At 41.3% G+C, this 22331-nt stretch overlaps 1 protein-coding gene across 12 annotated transcripts in view; it reads right to left on the reverse strand.

Moving 5' to 3' along the window:
• Window positions 1–10109: 10109 nt before the first annotated feature.
• Window positions 10110–22331, reverse strand: part of CASK (calcium/calmodulin dependent serine protein kinase) — a 651701-nt gene continuing 639479 nt past the window's right edge. For all 12 annotated transcript variants that reach the window (XM_082246666.1, XM_082246669.1, XM_082246671.1 and 9 more), the window contains 3 exons: window positions 18488–18690; window positions 16859–16942; window positions 10110–12268 (listed from right to left, as the gene is read on the reverse strand). In XM_082246666.1, coding sequence (XP_082102792.1) covers window positions 12092–12268; window positions 16859–16942; window positions 18488–18690 — 464 coding nt within the window. In that variant the 3' untranslated portion in view covers window positions 10110–12091. The remainder of the gene's footprint in view (window positions 12269–16858; window positions 16943–18487; window positions 18691–22331) is intronic.

Raw genomic sequence — 22331 nt, forward strand, 5'->3', positions numbered from 1 at the left:
AGACCCTTGCCTGGACCGAGTCCAGAATCATCCCCAGGTAGGGAAGACGAACCGACGGGCACAGCGTCGACTTTGGAAAGTTTATCGTCCAACCAAACTCCTGCAGAGTCTGCGTCGTGATGGACAGGTCCTTCACGAGACCCTGGCTGGTCGCAGACCGAACCAGAATGTCGTCCAGATACCCCAGGACAGATATGCCCTGGGCTCTCAACAAAGCCAGAACCGGTGCAAGCACCTTGGTGAACACCCGTGGAGCCGAAGCGAGGCCAAAAGGCAGCGCCACGAACTGGTAGTGATCCTCCGCAATGGCGAATCGAAGGTACCTCTGGTGACCCTCGAAAATGGGGATGTGAAGATACGCATCCTTCAAGTCGATGGAGGCCATGAATTCCCCCGGAACCAGGGCAGCCACCACCGACCGCAGGGATTCTATGCGGAACTTGCGAACCCGCACAAAGCGGTTCAGAGCCTTCAAGTCCAGAATCGGACGCACCTTGCCCTCCTTCCTGGGCACGGAGAACAGATTGGAATAGAACCCCCGAAATCTGTCCCGATGAGGCACCGGAACCACTACTCCCTGAGCCCGCAAGTCCCGCACCGCTAGGTGCAGATCCTGCAAACGCTCCGGAGACAGTTGAAGATTTGAGGGAAAAAATCTGCTCTCCGGCCGGGAGAGAAACTCGATCTAGTAGCCAGATCGAACGATTTCCTGAACCCACCTGTCCCGAATGCGGGCCAGCCAGGGTTGAAGAAAACCGAGCAAGCATCCCCCCACCCCAGAACTGGGTGAGGGCGCCCCTTCAGGCCGCACTGTTATGGGCAGCGGATCCGGACTGGCCGGACTTCTGCTTACCTGTCCACGGCTTCTTCTGGGAGCCTTGGCCTTTGAATGGCTTGCCCTTATAGTGTGACCGAAAGGAACCCTGAGAGGGCCGAAAGGAAGCTGTCTTCTTACGAGGAGCCGTCTTAGCCTTGTGGGATTGGGGCAGGAGCGTGCTCTTACCACCCGTGATCCCCTTAATCAGAGTATCCAAGGAGTCGCCAAAAAGACGAGATCCGTTATATGGCAAATTAGCCAAGGTCTTGCGCGAAGACTGGTCCACAGACCAACACTTCAGCCAAATCAGGCGGCGCGACAACACCGCCACACTGTGCACACGTGCAGCCAACGGTACTATATCCAAATCCGCATCACACAAATACATGACACCCTGATGGATTTGATCCACCATAGCCAGCGTCGCCGGAGGGGCAGAATCAGCCACCAGGACGCGCCTAAGCACCTGCGTCCAATGTGCGACAGCCTGAGCTGCCATAAGCGAAGCAAAAATAGCTTAGAGCATAGAACCGGTAACCGAATAAGTATGACGGGTAAGAGACTCCAGCCTCCTGTCCGTCGCATCCCGGAACACCGGCGTATCCTCAGCAGGAATCGCAGTAGACTTATTCAAAACCGCCACCGAGTGATCCACCGGAGGTGGCACACACCAACGTTCATCAGTAGCGGGCGTGAAAGGATAACGCAGCTTGAACCTACTTGGCACAGCAAAAGGCTTCCGCAGATTGCGCCACTGTTCACTAACAGCGCGCTGAAAATCATCAGTGCAGGGAAAAACTTGTGAAGTTCTGCGTCTCCGCTGCGTCCCATAGGAGGCTAAAACAGCAGGAGGACATGGCTCATCCTGCAAGCTCAGTGTTTGTTTGATAGAAGCAACCAATTCATCCATGAGCGCAAGCTCTTCAGACGAGCCAAGGGGAGAATTATCAACCCCTTCCACCTCAGCCTCCACTTCTGATCCCACAAGATCCAGGGAGGAACGGGACCCCGACAAGGAGACCCCAGCCATAGCAGCCCCATCACCCTCACCCTCGGAATCCGAGGAAATAGAAACCCTGGGCCGTTTTGTGGATTGAGCAGCCACAAGCATTTGCACCTGAGCAGCAAGGTTAGCCACAACAGCAGCCAAATCACCCCCTGGGGGGGAAACAGCAGCCCCTTGGCCTCCCACCAAGGTGAGAGGAAATTTGCTTTCCTGAGAATCCATGCCCCCAAAAAAAAATTTAGCAGGAGAATAAATAGCAACTGCCCCTTTAAAAGCGCGGTCAGCGCAGCCCACCGCACTCACACACTAGCACAAGCCCCCACAGGGAAAAGGCACAGAAACTCAGGCAAGGATTTGTAGGATAGAGAGGTAAAAACCTGCAGAGACCACCGCTGCTGCCTCGATCGGTGCACCCAGGAGAAGAGGAAGTGATGCAATCAGGGCGCTCTATTAAAGCCTATGGAAGGCTACAAGAAAATGGCTGCCTACAGTGTCAGCATGAGGCCGGAGCGATCGCCGCCAAAATGGCGGCGCTTGGTGCCAAAAAGCGCCGCTCCCGCCCACAGTAAAAAACACTATCACATGCAGTGTAATAAAAAATAATGGCGGACCGCCGCAGTATGCACAAACATGACACACATCATGCCCCGCAGCACACAGCCTGTCACACATGAAGAACAGCACACATTCTGATCCCAGAGATAGTGCAGCACAGCCCCCCTCCTTACATGTCACAAAGTGCAGCCAAGACAGACAGGGATTCCAGCAGTGTGAACAGGGTCAGGGTTACACAGTCCCAGACTGACACCCCCCAAACAGACAGGTCCCCACACAGATACACTTACCTCTTAAAAGGCGTGGGGAACCCGCACAAGCGATCAAGCCACTGCACATGGGACAGGGAGAGTCGCAGCCAGGACGCAGGAGGATTGCGGAGCGATACCGCAAGGCGTCCAGTGAGGTAGCCACCTCACCTAGCATCCCTGCAGCGAGCAGGGATGGGTCGTTCATTGTGCCAGGAAAAATACCTGACTGAACGCTCGATGGCAGGCTGGGAAGCCACTGACCCACAACCTGCGACCAGGGGGATCAGCCCGAGACCCAGCCCGCACGATCCTCTTCATCAGAAGAACTAACTAAAGCTGACAAAAAAGAACAGCTAAGTAAAGAGAGAGAAAAAAACCTTCAAATAAAATCAAAAAAAGAGAAAAGGCTGAAACAAAATGCCCCAGCATAGAGACATCCAGCTACTCCTGACAAGCTAGACATTGAAACTGAGGTATGGACACAGGAAGTAGGAGGGTATTGACTGAGGGGACCACCCCCGTGGGGGTGGGATATGTTAAAAGCCTTAATTTTAACATATTCTGTTGCCTAGCTACTCCTACGGAGAAGGTCATTAACCCCATTGGTGATGAATATGAAGGGGCGGCGACTGTCGGAGGACGTAAGAGAAACAAGGGTGTCGCCCTCCGAGCCCTTTTATAGAGGCCCACCCGATAGGAAAATCGCCTTCTTAAAAGGAGGCTGCTCGCCGTGATGCGGACGTGCAGGCAGGGTATCCTGATGGTCCCGCAGCGCTAAAAGGGGTAGGTGCCCTCCACAGCAATAGTGTCATAGTTGCTATCAAGAATTAAACTGCTCCCACAGTGCCACCCCTTCCAAGGGAGGTGCCAAGCTGGCCTCAATTTGTGTGGAGGCCCAGCCGCAAGTGCACTCATCGCAGCCAGGGTCGCTGGGGCCGCCCCCCCAACGGAAGCTGACTCTGCCGCATGGCCTAGTAGACTGCAAGCCCCGGCCTAAATTTTTGTTGACTCCCAGCCGCCTCTGCGGAGCCGACCACCCAGGGGCAGTGGAGGGGAGGGCAGGTGCTCAAATGGAGGGTAGTGGCTTCAGCCACCCTCACTGGGGCTGTCCCATAGAGGTCCTGACCAGAGGGCCGCAAAGCCACAACCTAAATTTGGGGCCGGATCTGGCCACGTGAGGCGCAGACCCTCAGATGCCAAACCATCCGCTCCCCCAGCCCAAAACTGCAGCAGGGAGCCCAGAGGACATCCCGTCCCAGGGAGGGGCCGACGTCCACCCCAAAAACCTTCCAGGGGTAGAGGGGTGACCGCTACTTACCATACCAGGAACAGGGTGGGCACTGCTATTGACAGACCACCACTGTATTGGAATGTGGCTAGCTGTTGGCCAGGAAGGAAAGCTGCGACTCAGGCCGAGGCCAGGTCGTATGCGCCTTCGCAAGACATTTAACTTGCAGGCCACCCCCGTCAATTGGGGCTATATCAGGGTCGACCTAGCGTGAAGCTGAGGCCTGCACACGCTCACTGGCCAGACTGGAGGGACCCTCTGGATCTAGATTATCCAGTCAGTAGCCCAGTTGATAGTAGATTCTCACAGGAAAAAAATAACAAAGACAGGAAAAAATTAATTTAGAAGGAAAATAATTGCCAGGACCAGAGGTCCCAGCAAGGAATTAGGTCCTTACTCCTGACTAGGCAGAAAAAAAAAACTAAGGGGCCTATAGCTGAGTGTGGGTGTATACCCCCTGGGACTACTTGTGTCCTACTCCTTTAGGGGGCAGTATAACCCAATGGATAAGAAGAATCAGGAGCTGTGTCCGTCAATGAACAAAAGAGAAAAAAAGTTTCCTAAAAAAAGCGAGTTCAATAATGTGTCAGTCCTTCCAAGAACAATAAAACACCAAGACTCCACAGAACTGTTTGAAAGGTGAAGAATCTGCCACCAATAAGTGCAAAATATCCTCTTATCTTTTATAATGGACATTAAAAATAAAGGTCTATAAGCACGTGTTCCCTTTAAAGTTGGGATCAGCTTAAGCAAATGGACACTCTGTTTCTTCTTTCCAAAAGGCCAGCTCCAAGGTAAGTATATACAGCACATAAAAGGATATAAAAAGGAAAGGCCACTAGTATTCGCGGTATAAAAAACTGCAGGTCTCCTTTATTAAATGTTTAAAAACACACTGAAGAGGTAAGTAAACAAACGCATGAATATCAAATCCCAGAGTGGGGTGGAAGCCCGTTGCTCACTGCTCCAGAAGCAATCCGGCTGACAGCTCCAACCTGCACGAGTCCGGTTGCTGCTGATAAAAACATACACCTCTGCTCTGGACTTGTTTTAGGACAGGCTCCGCCCTACATGTTACAACAGAAAAAAACTTGAATGTTTTTAAACGTTGAATAAAGGGCATCTACAGTTTATTTTTTATACAGAGAGTGCTAGTGGTCTTTCCTTTTATATACTTTTATGTGCTGCATATACTTACCTTGGAGCTGGTCCTTAAGAGAGTGAAACAACATTTGCTTTAAGTATTGCTTAGAGTATTTGCTTAAAGTGTAAGTTCACCTTTACAGAAAATCTATAAGGGGGCCTTACACTGGGCCCTCTCACCATCCCCTCCAGTCACGCTGTACCAGACTGCCGCGATCCCCCGCTGTCACATGGAAAAGTAGCTTCACTGGTCCGGGGATTTAAAATCCCAGCGGCTTTCTCTCCTCTCCTTGCAGTGATGACAGTATGGGCTTTACGGTTTCTGATTGGTCAGCGCTGTCTATGTGACTGTGCTAGCTAATTAGAATCCCTGCAGTCCATACTGCCTAAGAGATACGGACACGAGGTTCAGCCACGGCGGTTTCAAATCCCCGTAATGGTCAAGCAGCTTTTCTGTGTCTGACAGCGGTGATCACGGCAGTCTGGTACAGCCGGACCAGGGGAGTTCAATGTAAGGTCACCTTACAGATTTTCTTTAAACTGATCCGGCTTTTAAGGAGACACATGCTTATAAAACTTTATTTTTTTTAAGGTAAGTTCGCCTTTGCAAAAAAATAAACTGCACATTTTTGCAGGTAAAAAATGCATTTATTCTTTTTTTTTGTTAGGAGCCTGTAAAGCACTCTACTCACAATAAGCTGATTGTGGGTGAAAGGCCATGGTCCTGCAGACTGTGTAGCTGTCTGCCCATACCTCCAAAAGAGGCAGCCAGTTACACGACAGGAAGCTCAATTAACAAGAGTGCTTAAAAGCGTCCTGGTAGTTAATGGAGAACTACAAGCCGACAGCCGCAAAGGCTGATGGAACTAGTAGTTTATTGATTCAATCAATGATGCGGCAATGTGGGTGGAGCCCCGCACAGCCGCACTCTCTTTGAATTATGAGTGGGTGCAGGGTGAAGATCCCCAGCTTGTGGTCACAAGGAGGGAGGCGAATCAAGGGGAGAGGGGTCAGATGCTGAACATTTTACATGTTAAGAAAGGTGAACTTATCCTTTAAGTTCTAAAAATAAAAGGTAAGCAGCTATTTTGTACTTATTTGGTGGCGGATTCTTCATTTGCACTTGGTATTAAAGATGGAAGAGATTCACCTTAGAGTCCTTTCTGCCTGGCGGACTCCATTTTGCTCAGCGGGGATCGATCCACCGATCCCCGCTGAGCAGGTGGATGACAGGTCCGTCTTCACTTACTTTGCAGAGACTGAGCTTTTAAAGCCCCTCTCTCCTTTAAGGGAGATCGGATGATAACGGAACGCCTGTCTGTTTTCATCCGATCCTCCACACGGATGGAAAATAGGGTTTCCATCCACCTGGATTTCACGGACCACATTGGATTGGAGAGCAGCGGGTGTCAGTGGACATGTCCCCGCTGACATCCGCTGCTCCATAGAGGTACATGGAGCATCCGATCAGGTCCGCCTGAAAAACTGACAGGGGAACCTGATCGGAAATCCTGTGTGTGAAATGGGCCTTACAGTTCTGTGAAGTTTTGATGTTTTATTGTCTGTGGAAGAACTGACAATATTAAACTGCACAGTTTTGAACATATATTTTTTTAAACAATTTTTGAAAGTGTGGTTTTGATTCTTTATATACGTAGTATCGATATACACATACAAATATTTTTTTTTACTTTGATTGTATTATTGGATAAAATAAAATTTAAATTTCGTAAAAACTTTGAAATACCACCTATTTTAATCTCTTGGGTGTTTTCAGAAAATAATTTGGGATTTTAAAGTAATATTTAGGCTTAAAATTATTAAAATGTGTACAAAAAAAAAAAAAAATGCTCTGGCAGCGAAAAGGATAAACATTGGAAACTATTATGCAACACTTGATTCTAATTTAATTGATTTGAAGTGGTGGTAAATGTACATCTTCCATGTGACAAATCTGCATTTTTGTTTATTTATTGAATGAGAATGACTATATCATGTCAATTTATGTGTCATTTGTTCAAGTATGTCACCTTTAAAATTAGGCACTGTTTGAATGAAGATCTAAAGTGTTCACCTGTTTGAATAGGTTGAAAAAGTCCACAAGTTCCTTTGTATCAGTGTAAAAAAAGAGGGGTACTGTTGCTGTAGGTTACAACTCCATTGTTCTAGATTTACTTGTACCCCTAAAGAACCAAAACTCTGTTAAACTCTGCTGATTCTTGTCAACAAATCACTAAGTTAACCCCTCAAAGACGAATGTAAAAAAAAACATGCCTAAACCCAGCTTTGCAACTAAAACCGTACATATCTACGGACGACACAGTGGTGTAGAGGTTAGCACTTTCACCTAGCAGCAAGAGGGTCGCTGGTTAGTTTCCCAACCACTCTACCTGCCTGGGAGTGTTCTCCCTGTGCCTGCGTGGGTTTCCTCCGGGTACTCTGGTTTCCTCCCACACTCCAAAGACATGCTGGTAGGTTAATTGGATCCTGTATAAAACTGGCCTTACTATGTGTATGTATGAATGTGAGTTAGGGACCTTAGATTGTACGCTCCTTGAGGGCAGGGACTGATGTGAATGTGCAATGTATATGTAAAGCGCTGCGTAAATTGACAGCGCTATATAAGTACCTGAAATAATAATAATAATATCTTTTGCAACAACTTTAGTTAAATATACCATATTTTTTTATAGGATTATTTGGGCCTTCACTTGTTGGCAAGTGGTTGTAAAGTGACGTGTGACTGTTTAGCATTGTGTTGCCTTGCAACAGGGTTGATAAATGTTCCCCCCAGACTCCAAAATTAAAGCTAGCCATACACTGTACCCATTTTGGCCAGTTTCTGAGGAACTGGCAGAAACCTGTTCAGTGGTTGGCACTGTGGTCCACCTCCTGCCTGACATCCCTTGATTGAAATATCTAAGGAGCTGGGCAGTTTTTAAGCTGAACACCAACTGCATACATTTAGATGCATCTGCTGTTCCAGTATTTTGATAACTGATGGAAAATATGTAGCATGGAGGAATTTGTTCAATATTCTTCACTCAGCCCACAGGCTGAACGAAGAAGAAAAAAAAATCTGTATTTGGCCAAATTGACACTGATACTTTCTAGATCAAGTCATGACCTATTTTATCTATATCTATCTATCTATATATATATATATATATATATATATTTTTTTTTTTTTTTTCTACTAAAGCCTCCACTAAAATACATTGTATCTTTTCACATCACAGAGGAAAGAGAGATCAAGGGAAGGGTTCTCAAACAAGTGATGATTGTGATTAGCTATTAAAGTGTTTAGGTGATCGGGAGCCCATCCTACTCGCTTCTGATAGGTATTCTGAGACCAGAAGTCTATTGATGGGGACAAGCAATCGAGTGCGCTCTAAGCAGAAACATGAACGTCCACATATGCGACAGCATGGCATAAGGCCCAGTCTGTGCTGATATACACTATATATATATATATATATATATATATATATATATATATATATACATATACATCTGTTCTTAAGGATTTGCAGAGGCTCTCAACTGCAACAAGACAATGACGTGCAGAAAAATAAACACAGGGATAACATATTGCAAAGATCTTTCACCTGGCTTTAATTCTGATTAACCATTCTTACAAAGTGACAATATCTGCGTTCTTCTGATTTATGAGCTACTGTACAGTTGAATCTTTCATACTGGATTATGATTTTTATCACAGCAAAATGCTATCCAAATTTACATACTTTTTCACAAATACAGAGGTTGGTATTCATCAATGCACTAATCCAGCCCATGTAATAGGTTTCCTCCAAGAGACCATAACAATTGTAAAAGCAGCTTAAAGGGAATCTATAGGTTTTTTTGAAGGCATTTTAAATATTTATTAAACTCATCAGTTTAATGTAACTGGCTCAATGGTTAAAACAAATTTTCCATTAATAGTTTGTAATTGTTGTAAAAATGAATGGCAATATAGGTTAACTGAAAACACAGGCTATGCAGCCTGCTTAGTAATGCGACACAAAACTGTGTTTCCCTGTCCCATTTGCTCCTAATACTAGTATAAGAATGCTCTGACTTACAGAAAAAACAGTGGAATATCTTTTCTGGTTATCGCATTAGTCCTTTACCAAGTTGCACTTGTCTGACAGATAGTAGAAGGAGAATTTGAAATCTAAATAAAACCAAGAAAACGCAGAAAAGCCGGTATGCACAACTAGAAGTCACACCTAAAATTGCTTTCAGGTAAATATTAAAATGAAAGAAACTTGAAAAGACACTATAGTTTCCCTTAACACTTCACTTCATACATTGAAACGACTCAAATTTACTTAATGACACCCTTAAATGTAAAATCTTAGATGTAGCCCTTAGTTGGAGCAGATTAGTGCAATGACAAATTACTTCCAACATTCAGCATAATGTAAGTCGTGAGAGCAATTCTGAAAAGAAAATACAATTAATGTTTCATTGAACATTTTAAATAATTTACAGGATCTGAATGCTCAAGTAACATGAAGGTAACAGACACTGGAAACAAACATCTTCTTGGCAAGATATTTTAACTGTTAATCAGATAGATTAGGAACCAAAAAAAAAAAAATAAATTGTCCTTTACATAAGAAACCTACTTAGCAACATCATGTAATTAGGTTTCACTAGCACCAGTAATTTCTCCATCCAGTTATTTTAAAAAGGATGAGAGGCTGTGATCTTAAAGTGTAATTGATATGCAAAAAATACTAAAGATATTTCACAACAAGTTCATTGTGAACAACAATAGAGTTCAAATGAACTGCCATCAGAGTTTGTTAATCTGTCATGTAATGTTGCAAAAGGTAATATAAATCATTTTATGTAACCCTAGTTTGATTTTTTTATAAGATACATTATACTCAAATTATTCAGTCATCAAATGCTTAATTACTGAAATATATAAGTTTTACATGAGGCAGTCTTGAGCCATGATATCTATTTATATGTAAGCCACATTACATATAAGTAAACAAACTAACAGAGATTTAAAGAAGGACTCAGAGAAAAAAATAGCACAGAACAAAATAAATTTGATTTTATTTATACTTTCATGGTGATTTTTTCACTATTTTATTCACTACCTTTATCCTACCCAACCATCCTTGAGCAATTATTTTTTTATGGAAGTTTACAATGAACTTGAGAATTTACAAGACAATATATGTAAAATAATATAAAATAATAGTTCGGACACTGGAGATAACAAAGCATGTTGGATGAAGATATTGCATTTTTGGTTTACTGGCACAAATTTTCAGAACCGCCTGTCACTCTCCTTCACTACCTCCAAATTGGGTAAATATAGGGCTCTAACCCAGAAGGAAAAGGCTCTTTTTAGGAACTTTTAAGGTATTACTTAGAGCTGGTTTAACTGTTTATATTTAAGAAAATTAAGAATAAAAATGAATGAAAATAAACGCAACAAGAGGTTAGAAGCAACATTTTAGACGTGTAGATTTAGGTAGGAAGCAGACTGAATATCTCCATCGAACAATGCCTATATTTCTCTATGAAAGTGACTATTTCACCTGGTGCCTTCTGCATAAAAATATATATATATTTAAATAACTGGTAAATAACCCATTATGATTACTTGTTGTAGACCTTGTGCTTCAATTGTTTGGGATTATATTGTGCCAATAAAATGAGAACAAGATGCAGGGTAAAATTTAACCCATTAGCAACTTCCTTGAGACCAAATATAATATGAATTACTAGACAAACTACCTGTACAATCATCCACTGTGCCACCAGAATAAATGTATTTCCCAGTCACAATAAATGAATGACCGAAAGGCATATGATTGAACACATAAAAGAAATTATATCTAAAAAAGAAAATAATAAAATATTGGTCAGGTTAAGCTTTGAGTTCATTCAGAATTTACAGGGCTTATTTTTTTCTTTTTAGCTTTCATTCATATGGAATATTCTTGATTTTCAAATAGGTCCCCAAAAACCTTTTTATTATATAACTCTTAAAATGTTGTGCATTGTTAACAATTACATATGCATAAGAGGGGAAAAAAAAATCCTTACAACTTAATTATACATTAATACTCTCTTGACAACACAGACCCAAAATGGAGGTAAAACAGGAAAATAAAAAAAATTGATATAACCCTTCCCTGTTTACAACAAAAATTAAATTGAGACGAAATTACAAACACATTTCACTACATGATTAATAATAAAAATCAGCTTTTTTTTTTTATAAAGTTGCCCAAAATGCAAGGGATGTGCATAGGTTCACAACTCGGTTATAATAATTTTATTTAACTCCCTCGGGTACGGTTTCCCATGAACGGAATGTATGTTTCTGTAAGTTACAGTTTTGTTCAACACAGACACACCAACAGTATAAACGCTTGCGACTGTCCACATGCATTAAGACCCGGTTTGAAATCTCTATATTGTTTACAGACCTCTTCAAAGAGACAGTATCAAATAAAATTATTATTGTATGCAGTAAATGAAAAAGGCCATTAAATATGTGGTATCTCCTCTTTCAATAATAGATGAAGGCTATTTAGTGTAAATAAATTAAATATGCCTTTACTATTGGCCCACTGACTCGAAAGACTCTAAAACATAGTGTTTCACCCCTGCTAAATTAATGAAAATTCCCATTATTAAAATAGATTATAGAAAGCAGCATATCACTTGTGCAGTTTTTGGAGGCCTTTGAAAAAAAGCTATGGTTTTAAAAATATAACATTCCAAAGAACTGAATAATGCAGATATTAAAAAAATGTAAGGTTTAACACAATAAAGAAAATAATAGAAAAGATACTGTCTCTTTAAAATGTAAATTTGCTCAGTTCATTTCCATCTATTAGGACATAACAATAATTATAAATTCAGGTCACACTACATTTAGGTAGTCTCTAGGGGCCAAGACCAGTTGACATATGCCAACAAAGAGGTTTCTCCAAGTACTGCACGAGGTGGTTTAGAAGTAATAAAATGCCAAAAGTTCTCTTGAAAGTGGTCTAATAGACCCAGGACACTGGAACCCACTGTGGTGCTGTGCACACAAGCTCAATGGCTTCCTCCAGATGTCTAATAGTTTCATCAATTTCATTGTTAATAATTGTTAGATCAAAGTAGTGTGCATATGTTCTCTGGAGGATCTCTGACTCTTTCTGCAGGCGTTGAAGAGACTCATCCTGTAAAAAAAAAAAAAAGCAAAGACAAAAATCAGTAACTAAAATCCAAAAAACTTGGGTCTGGAACACATTTCATGTCTAATAGATTAAACTATAAACCAGTGATTCTAAAATTTCTTGTGCAAATAAGGTATTCCAGGCCAAGTTATCAGCATCTATAACTGTATGAATCCCCGCCCCCACTTTTTTTTTTTTTTTTAACAAATAGTCATATTTTGGGACGACCCCCTGCCTATTTACAGAAAATGAAAGAATACTAAAGGAAAATATGTTATGCAATGTCAGGTACATATTTTTAGAAATACATACTAATCACAGTTGCATTAGAGACCTATGTAAAGAGGCTTTTGTTTGAATTAGAATGGCTTCTTTCCCTATACAAACCAAAGAAATGCAAAAGCAGCTTGATGCAGATTAGATCAACTGTAGGTCAAAGGTACCAGTCAAATATGAAAACAAGCTGCATTTGCCCATCGACACAAAACCGATTGTCAAAGGCAATAACAAAGGTGGTGGTATCCCCAAATATACACTGATAGAAGAGGTAGTGCTTTCCAATAGCATGAGGAAAAATAAACAGAAAGATTCAACTATTCACAGTTCATGCCACTAATCAGAGTGTGTGACATATTCTATAACGTTCCAATAATTTGATGAAAAAACAATTATATGTTAAATAATTTTCTTTAAATACAAAGTTCAGAGAGATTTTGCAGCTCACAAACTGTCGTTTTTCTGCTATTTCAAATCAGCATAATCAGTAGTTTAGGTAACTAAAAAGTATAAAATGAATCATTTTCATCATGGCAAATAATGAATAATAAAGGAAAAATGGTGTTTGTGAAGCACATCGTTAGAATACAAAAAGGAATAAGGAGAAAAATCCCAAGCAGAGTTCACTCCTATTTTGTGGCATAACCTTTTCTTCTGATGTGTAATGACGTGAGATATCAGGAATAATGTGATAGATATAGGGAAAACACATTTGTGAGACAGGACAACACAGTGATCGCAGACGCAAGCTAGCAAGGTCACGTACTGGGAAAGGCAGCTAACTGTGCCATGTAATAAATTAAGGCGTTCTAGCAGGAGTGTTAAAAAGAAGTGTGGCATTACATGAGCAACACAGAATTTTCACTTAGCAGACTTAGTACTGTGGAAGTAGGACAGGTTTAAGTGGATACAAGTTCTAACATAGAATTATAAAAACTGTAAGCCACTCTATGTGACTTTATTTAACTTCTGTAAAATGAATTATATGCTCTGGTGCAATTAATTCTTTATGAATGCTACAGTGGACACAAAACCACTATACAATATTTTGGTAAGAACAGGCTTGTTCTTAAGGTTTTTTTTTTTTAACAAAACAGACTCCCAAAATAAAAGATGCAAGAATAATCTAAAGTGAGATTTTACTACCTACTACTGCATAAAACGTTGATAACAGTCTCATCTCCAGTAAACACAGTTCAGCATACTGCAAATGAGTCCACAGTCAAAAAGTGGTGAAACGCACGCTAAAAGAAGATGGCCTTGTACTTGAGCTATGCAACAAAGACCTATTATTTGATTTTAGAAGCAGGCTTTACATTTTTCCTTTTTTGCGAACAATAAAAACTGCTGCAGAATTAACAAATCGTTTTACCTGTATTTGAGATGCTCATCTCATAGTTGTTTATAAAGCTGATTGAGCAATAAGCGTTTTTTTTAATAGCAAGCAATGAAACCACCCCAAACAGTATTTGTCTGTATGACAGAGACAGTGATTTGACACCGCAAAACCACTTCAGGACCAGTGACTGATGTCAATGTTCTGATGCATTTAAGCCCTGGTTAACACCAGTGCAACTTTGAAATGGCGCTACTTCAGCGCCATTTCAAAGCCGCAGATCAGTGTGATTTAGACCTCCGATTTCACCTCGGCCTGGGACTTCATTTAACAGAAGTCATTGGAAGTAGCAATGAAAATCGCCAAAAAAAAAAAAAGTAGTGCAGTAATCTTTTTCAAAGTTGCAACTTGAGTCGTAACTATTTGAATGGTTCCATTCCATGGGATGCGAGTTGTCATGCGATTTTGAACTGTCAAATTGCATGACAAATCGCACTGGTGTGAACCAGGGCTTACTAAGTACCGGTTCACACTAATACGACTTGTCAGGCGACTTGGTCAGCCTGGCAAGTCGTGCACCGTCGCGGTCATTGAGTAGTACAGGACCGGTTCTAATAGGAGCGACACAAGTCGCTCCGACTTAGAAAAGGGTCCTGTACTACTTCGGGGCGACCTGGAGGCGACTTGCATTGACATTCATTTTATGAAGTCCGCGCAAGTCGCGCCGAAGTCGACGACATCACAGGTCGCCCCCTAAGTCGGAGCCACCTAGTGTGAACCGGCACTAAGAGTTGCATCACATGTTGGGACTTATACAAATTCATAAGGTAAACATGCAAAAGTATAGCAGAGTGGTCCAGGGACTTTGAAATCTACACTAACTGGCTAGGCTGAAAACAAACTACAAGTGAAAATCATCATATACACTTTTTGCAATGTCGAACCTATCTAATTGGATATCTAATGCTGACCATACACAGATCAAATTATGGCTGATTCCTGCTGTGGGTGGCCTGTTGGCACTCCTCCCCAGGCTTAACAAACTTTGAATAAAAAACAGAGGCCTGAGGAAAATTGTTGGACAAAAAGTGACTTCATCCTATCAGATGCAGTCTTTGTTTGGGAATTCAAACAGCTGCAGAATCCTCCATCCATGTTTAGCCAAATCATGCTGAGGACCACTTGCTGCAAACAGAGTATCATTTAGTGATGGCCCTATACAAAGCCTTCCAGGCATTTATCTATAAGAAAAGAAAATCTTCACTAAGGATTTAAAGTGCAGCTGCAATTTTATAGTGGTACTCAGGGATGCTCTCCCTCTCGTACTAAACTTTAAAATCATAAATGTCCATGGAAACCTGTGACCAGTGACTCCACTGCTGTATTAAGTGGTCCTCTCTGTAGACAGGACTTGCCATAGAAGATAACAGCTGCCTGACACAAGCACCAAATTTATGACAGGACTGCTATTATCTTCTATAGAGATGGCTGTCTGCAGTGTGTGCATGCAGGGCTAGATTTACTGCAATCTGGTATTTACACAGGGAAAGAGCAGAGCTAAATGCAGCCCTGCAGTCGGTGTGATAAACATTTTACGTACCGGGTGCAATTACAGTTTGCAAACGTTGAGGACAAGACGGGGAGTATGTTCCAAGTCTCACTGTAAAATACAGCTACCCTCCATTTTTTCCCCCAGCAAAAAAGAAACTATCTTAACACAATACTTAAAAAGCAACAGACAAGGTAACGAGGCATCTAACTAGCAAAGTCTACAAAAGCTAGCATTTAGGTTCTGCTTTACAAACTCCTCTCTGGTACTTACAGGTAATTTTCTGCACCATCGTGGAAGCTTAGTAAAATTTGCAAGTGTGTAAGTAGAAGGGAAAGAATAATTCAGGAAAGCACAAAACAAAATTAAAGAAGAACATAAACCACTGGATAAATAAATAAAAAAACAAAAAACATTTAAGTGGACACCCACCCAAAACTATTACATTAGCCAAACAGTGATAGGGCAGTCTAAGTAAAATGATACAAAATAATGTGGCCCTATATTAGGATACACATTATTCTGATTGTTCCCACTATTATGTCCATCAGCACTGTGAGAGACCCACTGATTTCATGGGAATCTGGCAGACTGGCACAACAGCAGAATACTCATAAAAAGGTGGTCACCAAAGTAACCTAATAGGACTGGATCATAACCACACAGCTGCAATGGATAGTGCATTATAAACAGGCTGTTCCCATCAATCTCCATCCAAGGCAAAATGTATTGGGAACAACAAATAAAAAAGGTTATGTGCTGAAGAAAAACATATATGAATTTTTTTTTTTCCAATACCTAAATAAAATGTATATACTCTGTTGTATAAACACCACGTAATGTACAAGATTACAAAGTACAAAATTTACTGATTCTTCTCCACTCTTTGTTGCTGCATGAGTAACTTTTAGGCTCTATTAAATATTGGGAATGTAAAGTGTTTTTGTTGGGTGGAACTGTAGTATCAAAGGAGGCACAAACATGCCTCTTCTGTATGCCACAGGAAGCTAAGAACTCTGGGAAGCCAGGAACTCTGTACAAGGGGAGAGGGAGGGTCTCCTTATATTGTGTGGATAGTTCAAAGGCAGACTTGTATGCTTAGTTTAGGATGGATGAGCTCAGGGAGCTGAAAGCACAAGCAAAGAACCAAAGTTCTTTGCAGTCACACGTTTAGCATTATGACATGACTTATCACTAGCAGGTAAGCATGAGTGATATATATATATATATATATACATACTCCATGCACTTCAGCAATGGCTGAAACACAGAAATAATGGGATAGTAAGCTATGCCCACTGTATGCATTTCAATGTTTTTTCCCATTTTTTGTTTCAAAGTACTTTTAGAGCTAGAGTATTCATTGATTGATTTACTTGATAATATAACATTTTTACTTTCAGGTGTAAAAAAGAAGGAATAGTAAGCTTACCTCGCTGATGCTTGGGGTAATTGTAGGTGCAGCAATAAAGACCACAAAAGGAGCAAATTCTGCTGTTCTCAGGACTTTAAGAGCCTAGAAATTAGACAACCATTTATAGTTTAAGAACATTTATAACATGCTTTTATTTTTACCTATCCTTTATCAATTTGAATACAAAGTAAACTGATCTCAAACAGACCAATGCACAATGTGTGCATAACACTTGCATGCTGGTGTGAGTTGTTAACATGAACTAAACATGAACTAAAACACATTGCAGTGCTCGTTATACATTTTCTACAAAAATATTTGAAAATGTATTAAAATAAGATACAACAGATAAAATAATGAACGGGGGAGGATCCTGAACACGCTGTAGTACCTATATCGCTGTCCATGTCCGCACTGGCTAAGTGCCAGCTCATTATACGTTACAGAGAGCACTAGATCATTGTATTTATTTTACACATGTACCGTATCATGACGGTGGAGAGAGGAGTGTGAGGAGGCGACCACCCTATCCCCTTCATTGTGTCAGTGATACTGCGAATCTGGTAATTTTTTTTACCTGGAGCACCTTTGTACAGAGGGAGGACAGGAGGAAGCTACCTATCCATGCCTATTAGCACCTGTGTGTGCACAAAGCGGGTTTGGCTCATTATAACTTGTGAGCCAAACCAGGCGGTGAGCAGCCAGCATTATCATTTATGCACCAAGGCACTTTAAGTTATTCAAGCACCAGCACTTGATCCCTTGATACCTACACAGCTTAGAAGATAACCACCCACTTTTCTGGACTTTTGTGCACTTATTTTTATTTTCACACTACTGTTTGCATATGTGTGACCATTTATTTGCACGAGCACCTATTGTTATATTATTCCTTTATCTTAATAATTGTTTTATTCACTGAAATAGTTTTTATCACCTGGATTTATTTCTTATCACATATTTTAAGAGCACTTGCACTTTGATTGTGATAGATCTTCATATGTATTTATTCATTTACAGACACAGATGTTTTGTTAATTGACACTATTTTAGTATATTTAATGTATTTATCCTTTGGCGCTACATAGTTTATATAATTTTTGGATCGTTTCTTGTGTCAGGTGAATGCACTTTTATGTTGGCAGCCATTGGTCCCCATATCTTGCTATCTAGCCATTATTGGGGTACTAGTTTTTTCCGTCTTTTATTGGTTAGCGCTAATTAATTACTCTTTATCAGATAAAATAACGTATCTGTCTATTTAATGTAAGGACAAACTAAATATAGAACCACCATATAACGCTACCACAGCCCTTGTCCAAAACAGTTAAATTAAGGGGAAAGAAGTGTCATACAAACATCTCTTATTACACAATCATATATACAGAAAACAATGCCATCCAGATGAACTTCTCTCTAGGTTTATATGGATATTTGAGTTTCCATTCACATCACATGTTGATGGTATGCTACTTGAATGGTGGTGGAATTCAACTTTTAAACATTTGTTGAAAGGACACTGGCTTGGGTGAAGCTTGTGGATATCAACAAGCTGTAAAGAATAGACACAGGCAAATGCTTCAAATGTAGCTGCACTAAAAGATGCTGAAGTCTAAAAAAAAGGTGAACTTAAGATATTAAAGTTACCTGAGGTTCTACATCAAGTATTGCAATAAGTCCCTGTTCATGGATCTTTCGTATTGTTTCCAGTTTTGTCCCATACATAGCATCCTCATGGCTGCCATATTCCAAGTATTCATTGTTAGAGATATCTTGCATCATTTGGTCATGAGATACAAAGAAGTAATTCTTCCCATTTTCTTCATCTTTCTTTGGAGGTCTTGTTGTGTCTGAAATTTAGAACAAAATCATCATTACCACCTTCTACCTATTCTTCAGTATATCTAATAGCTTAATAGAGGCATCCACATACTTTTCTCTATCAATTACTTTTACTGTTTAAACTATTTGTATAAGCCTATAATCTTGTGTGGATTAAACCAATGCTTTTCATGCAAAAAAGTAAAAAAAAAAAAAAAAAAAACAAAACAAAACAGCACAGAGAAATGTTTAGCAGGTGTCCCACTTGGGTTTGTACATGCCAATATCTACTGAGACCAGCCAGGAGGCTGGTTACTGCAGTAATTAGAATGAATGTTTTTAGGAGCATGATGGGACTTGCATGGGTGAGTGGATAAGTCCTTGTAATCCTCCCTAGAAGAGAAGGAGATGATCATCTGTTGTTATTGTAAGCTGCAGTCTGCCTTGTAGAGCAGCAATCAGCAAAACAACAAGGAAATGCAGTCAAGAGAGACTATTTGTGCATCTTTTCAAAGGAGTGAAGTAAAAGGCCAGGATGTCTTTGCTCTGATGTGGAGCGATTGTCAATAGATGTCCCTCCTACTTGTTAAGATGTGGGGGGGGGGGCAGGCTCATTATCTGGGTTTCCATCTCCCTGTTGTGTGTCTCAGTTTCTTCTCTCTTTTCGGGATTTACTTTCTTATTTTTCAGCCAAGTCCCCTCTTTCGCTTTTATTTTCTTACGGTTGGTGCTAGACCCCATTTTAAGTTTCATTTGTGAACCTAACCAGTAAATTCTGATGGCCCTATTGGCGACTCGGACAGTTTGGGTGTCTACTTGTATTTGCTGTTCACATGGTTATATGCCTCTTTATTCACCCATTATGGGTTTGCTGATGCCGGCCTCATTCTACTACTGTTTATTGGTTGGGGCTCTGGCCTTTGCGGCTTATTTTTAAAAAATTTTGTAACCTGACTTCCTTTAATAACAAAAAGATTGAAATTAAAAAATAATTGTGTGTAGCCAGGAACCTGGTATTTAAGGGTAAGTGGAAATCCGGTCTTACTTTACCTACATAGCTAGTCCCATCTAGGGACCAGGCCTCACATGTCATGGAAGGCCTGAATGGTGTCTTCAGGTTATGGGTGCCATAGGAATAGAACATGGCCTTGGATTTGTACAGCATCTTGTGGCTAACGCACTCATTGCAATAAATACCAAGGTGAGTGCCGAACGCATGATTCCATGCCTGAAGCAAACACGACAGTCCGGCTTTTGCAGGGTGTGGGTACTGTTCCTAAGATGTAAATTAAGGTCAACCAACAGATTTGGAAACGGCTAGTGAGCCATCAGGTGATAAGCAGTCAGATCTTGATAGAAGTGTTGGTCGAAGGAAAGCTGATGGAAAAAAAAACTGCTCCAATAGGAAAAGGGCTCCACTACCTAAGGAAAACATCTTTAGCCTCACAGAGTGGGCAGGGTTATTGGGTAAAATGGGGGCAAAGCTTTTGCTATGTCCAATAACCTGAAAGTAGTGGCATATAACCAATGGTCTAAGAATAAATTCTTGTGTCCTACTGTAGGCTTAAAATATACTGATTTCCACACTTTGTCTACATTCATTGCACTTCAGCGATGACTGCATAATATTTTTCAGGGCCAGCATACTGACAGTGATGGAACATGCCTATGCAATGAGCATAAAGAGAAAGAAAAAAAAAAAAACAAAAAAAAAAACTAACCCATTTACAGTGACTATCTGCAAAAATAAAATGCATGTTTCCTCCTGTTTTAGCACACAAAAAATGCTGCAAAGAAAAATACACATTTGGGCTGACAACACTAAAATTCCATCCAGCTTTTTCAGCCCTGCCTATTGAACTACAGAACTTGAGCAGTCTTCACCCCTTGTTGTCTTACTCTATATGCATATATTGATTTCTTTTCCAGTAAACACTGTAGCTGGAAAAATTGGATTTTTGTACTTCCCGTAAAATCCATTTCTCTGAGTTCATTAACGGACAAAGCACTCAATAAATCTTAACTACTGGGTTATATTGCCTCCTCCAGGAGTAGGACTAGGCAGAACAAAAAACACCTTGCTACGCCCATGGGCTGTCCTCAGCTTGGTATATAACCCCCCTCTCTGCTCTAGGTAATCAATTTAGTAGCAAGCAATATTAGAAGTATCAGAACTCCATAGAGGGGTGGGTGTTGTGTCCGTCGAACTCAGAGAAATTTATTTTTTATGGCAAGTACAAAAATCTAATTTTCTTTCGCTCATTGACGGACACAGTGCCCCATAAATCTTAACAACTATCACGTCCAAAAGGAAAATGAGGGGTGGGAAAAAAACCCAAGACTAAACCTAAGAGCCCTTAACAAGGACACAGGAGCCTTAACCGGGTCACAGGAGTCCCATGTGAAAAATAAAAGTTTAAAGAAAAACACCCCTTAAGAGGGGAACAGCCCATCTTAAACAGCAGCCTGCAAAACGTTGTGGCCAAAAGACGCATTTGAAGATGCCAAAGTATCTACCTTATAGAATTTTGTGAAGGCATGCACCGATGACCTTCACCTTGAAAACTTGACCGCTGCCTTGAAAACTTGCGATATTGATGCCTGATGGCGGAAGGCCCAAGAAGCACTCGAGTAGAATGTGTGCCATAAAAAGGAAAGTTGGAACCTGACCTTTAATGGAATAGACCTGAGTCACTGTCTGATCCATCTGGAGATGGTACCCGAAGAACCAGCCAGCCCTTTTCTTGGTCCGTCTGTAACCACAAAAAACTAGTCTGGACCCCTGAAAGTAGCGGTCAGATACACCCGAATCGCACAAACCACATCCAAGGTATGCAAAGCAAATTTCTTTGGATGAGCTGGCTTGGGACACAAGGAAGGCAACACAATGTCCTCATTCAAATAGAAGTCCGAGACAACTTTGGGCAGGAATGATGGACAGGGATGAAGAACCACTTTATACCTATGGACCACTAAATAGGGACTGCGATACGATAATGGCGCCAATTCCGATACCCTGCAGGTCGAGGTAATAGCCACCAAGAATGTCACATACTGGGATAACCTAGGCAAGGGAATCTCCCGAATATTCTCAAATGGAGTTTTCTGGAGAATCAAAAGTACTAAATTTAAATCCCATGGCGGCAAAAGAGACCGTACAGGTGGAGCCACACGTCGAACCCCCTGAATGAAGGTACAATCTAAAGAGTGCGTGGCTAGGGGTCACTTAAAGAAGATTGCCAAGGTAGACACCTGGCCCTTGATGGTACTCAAGGCCAACTTCTGATCAACGCCCTGTTGAAGAAAGGTTAAGATCCAAGCCACAGAAAAGGATTCAGGATGAGTGCCAATCGACTCACACCAAGAAATGTACGCTTTCCACATACAATATCTTACTGGAAGATATCTTGCTGGAAGATGACTTCCTCGCCTTCCCCATAGTAGGGATCACTGATTCAGACCTTTATCCCTCAGTACCTGGCTTTCAAAAGCTAAGCCATTAAAATCAGCGACTGTAAAGCAGGATGGTAGATTAGCCCTTGGGACAACTGGTCTTCTCTGAGAGGAAGCCCCCAAGGGAGGTTTATGGCCACTGATTGGAAGATTCTCACCACTGATTCCTCACAGGCATTGCAGAAGAAGCCTAAGCGGAGGATGATACTAGCCTTAC

Source organism: Pelophylax lessonae (assembly GCF_965119305.1).
Source record: "Pelophylax lessonae genome assembly, chromosome: 2".
Lineage (NCBI taxonomy): Eukaryota > Metazoa > Chordata > Amphibia > Anura > Ranidae > Pelophylax > Pelophylax lessonae.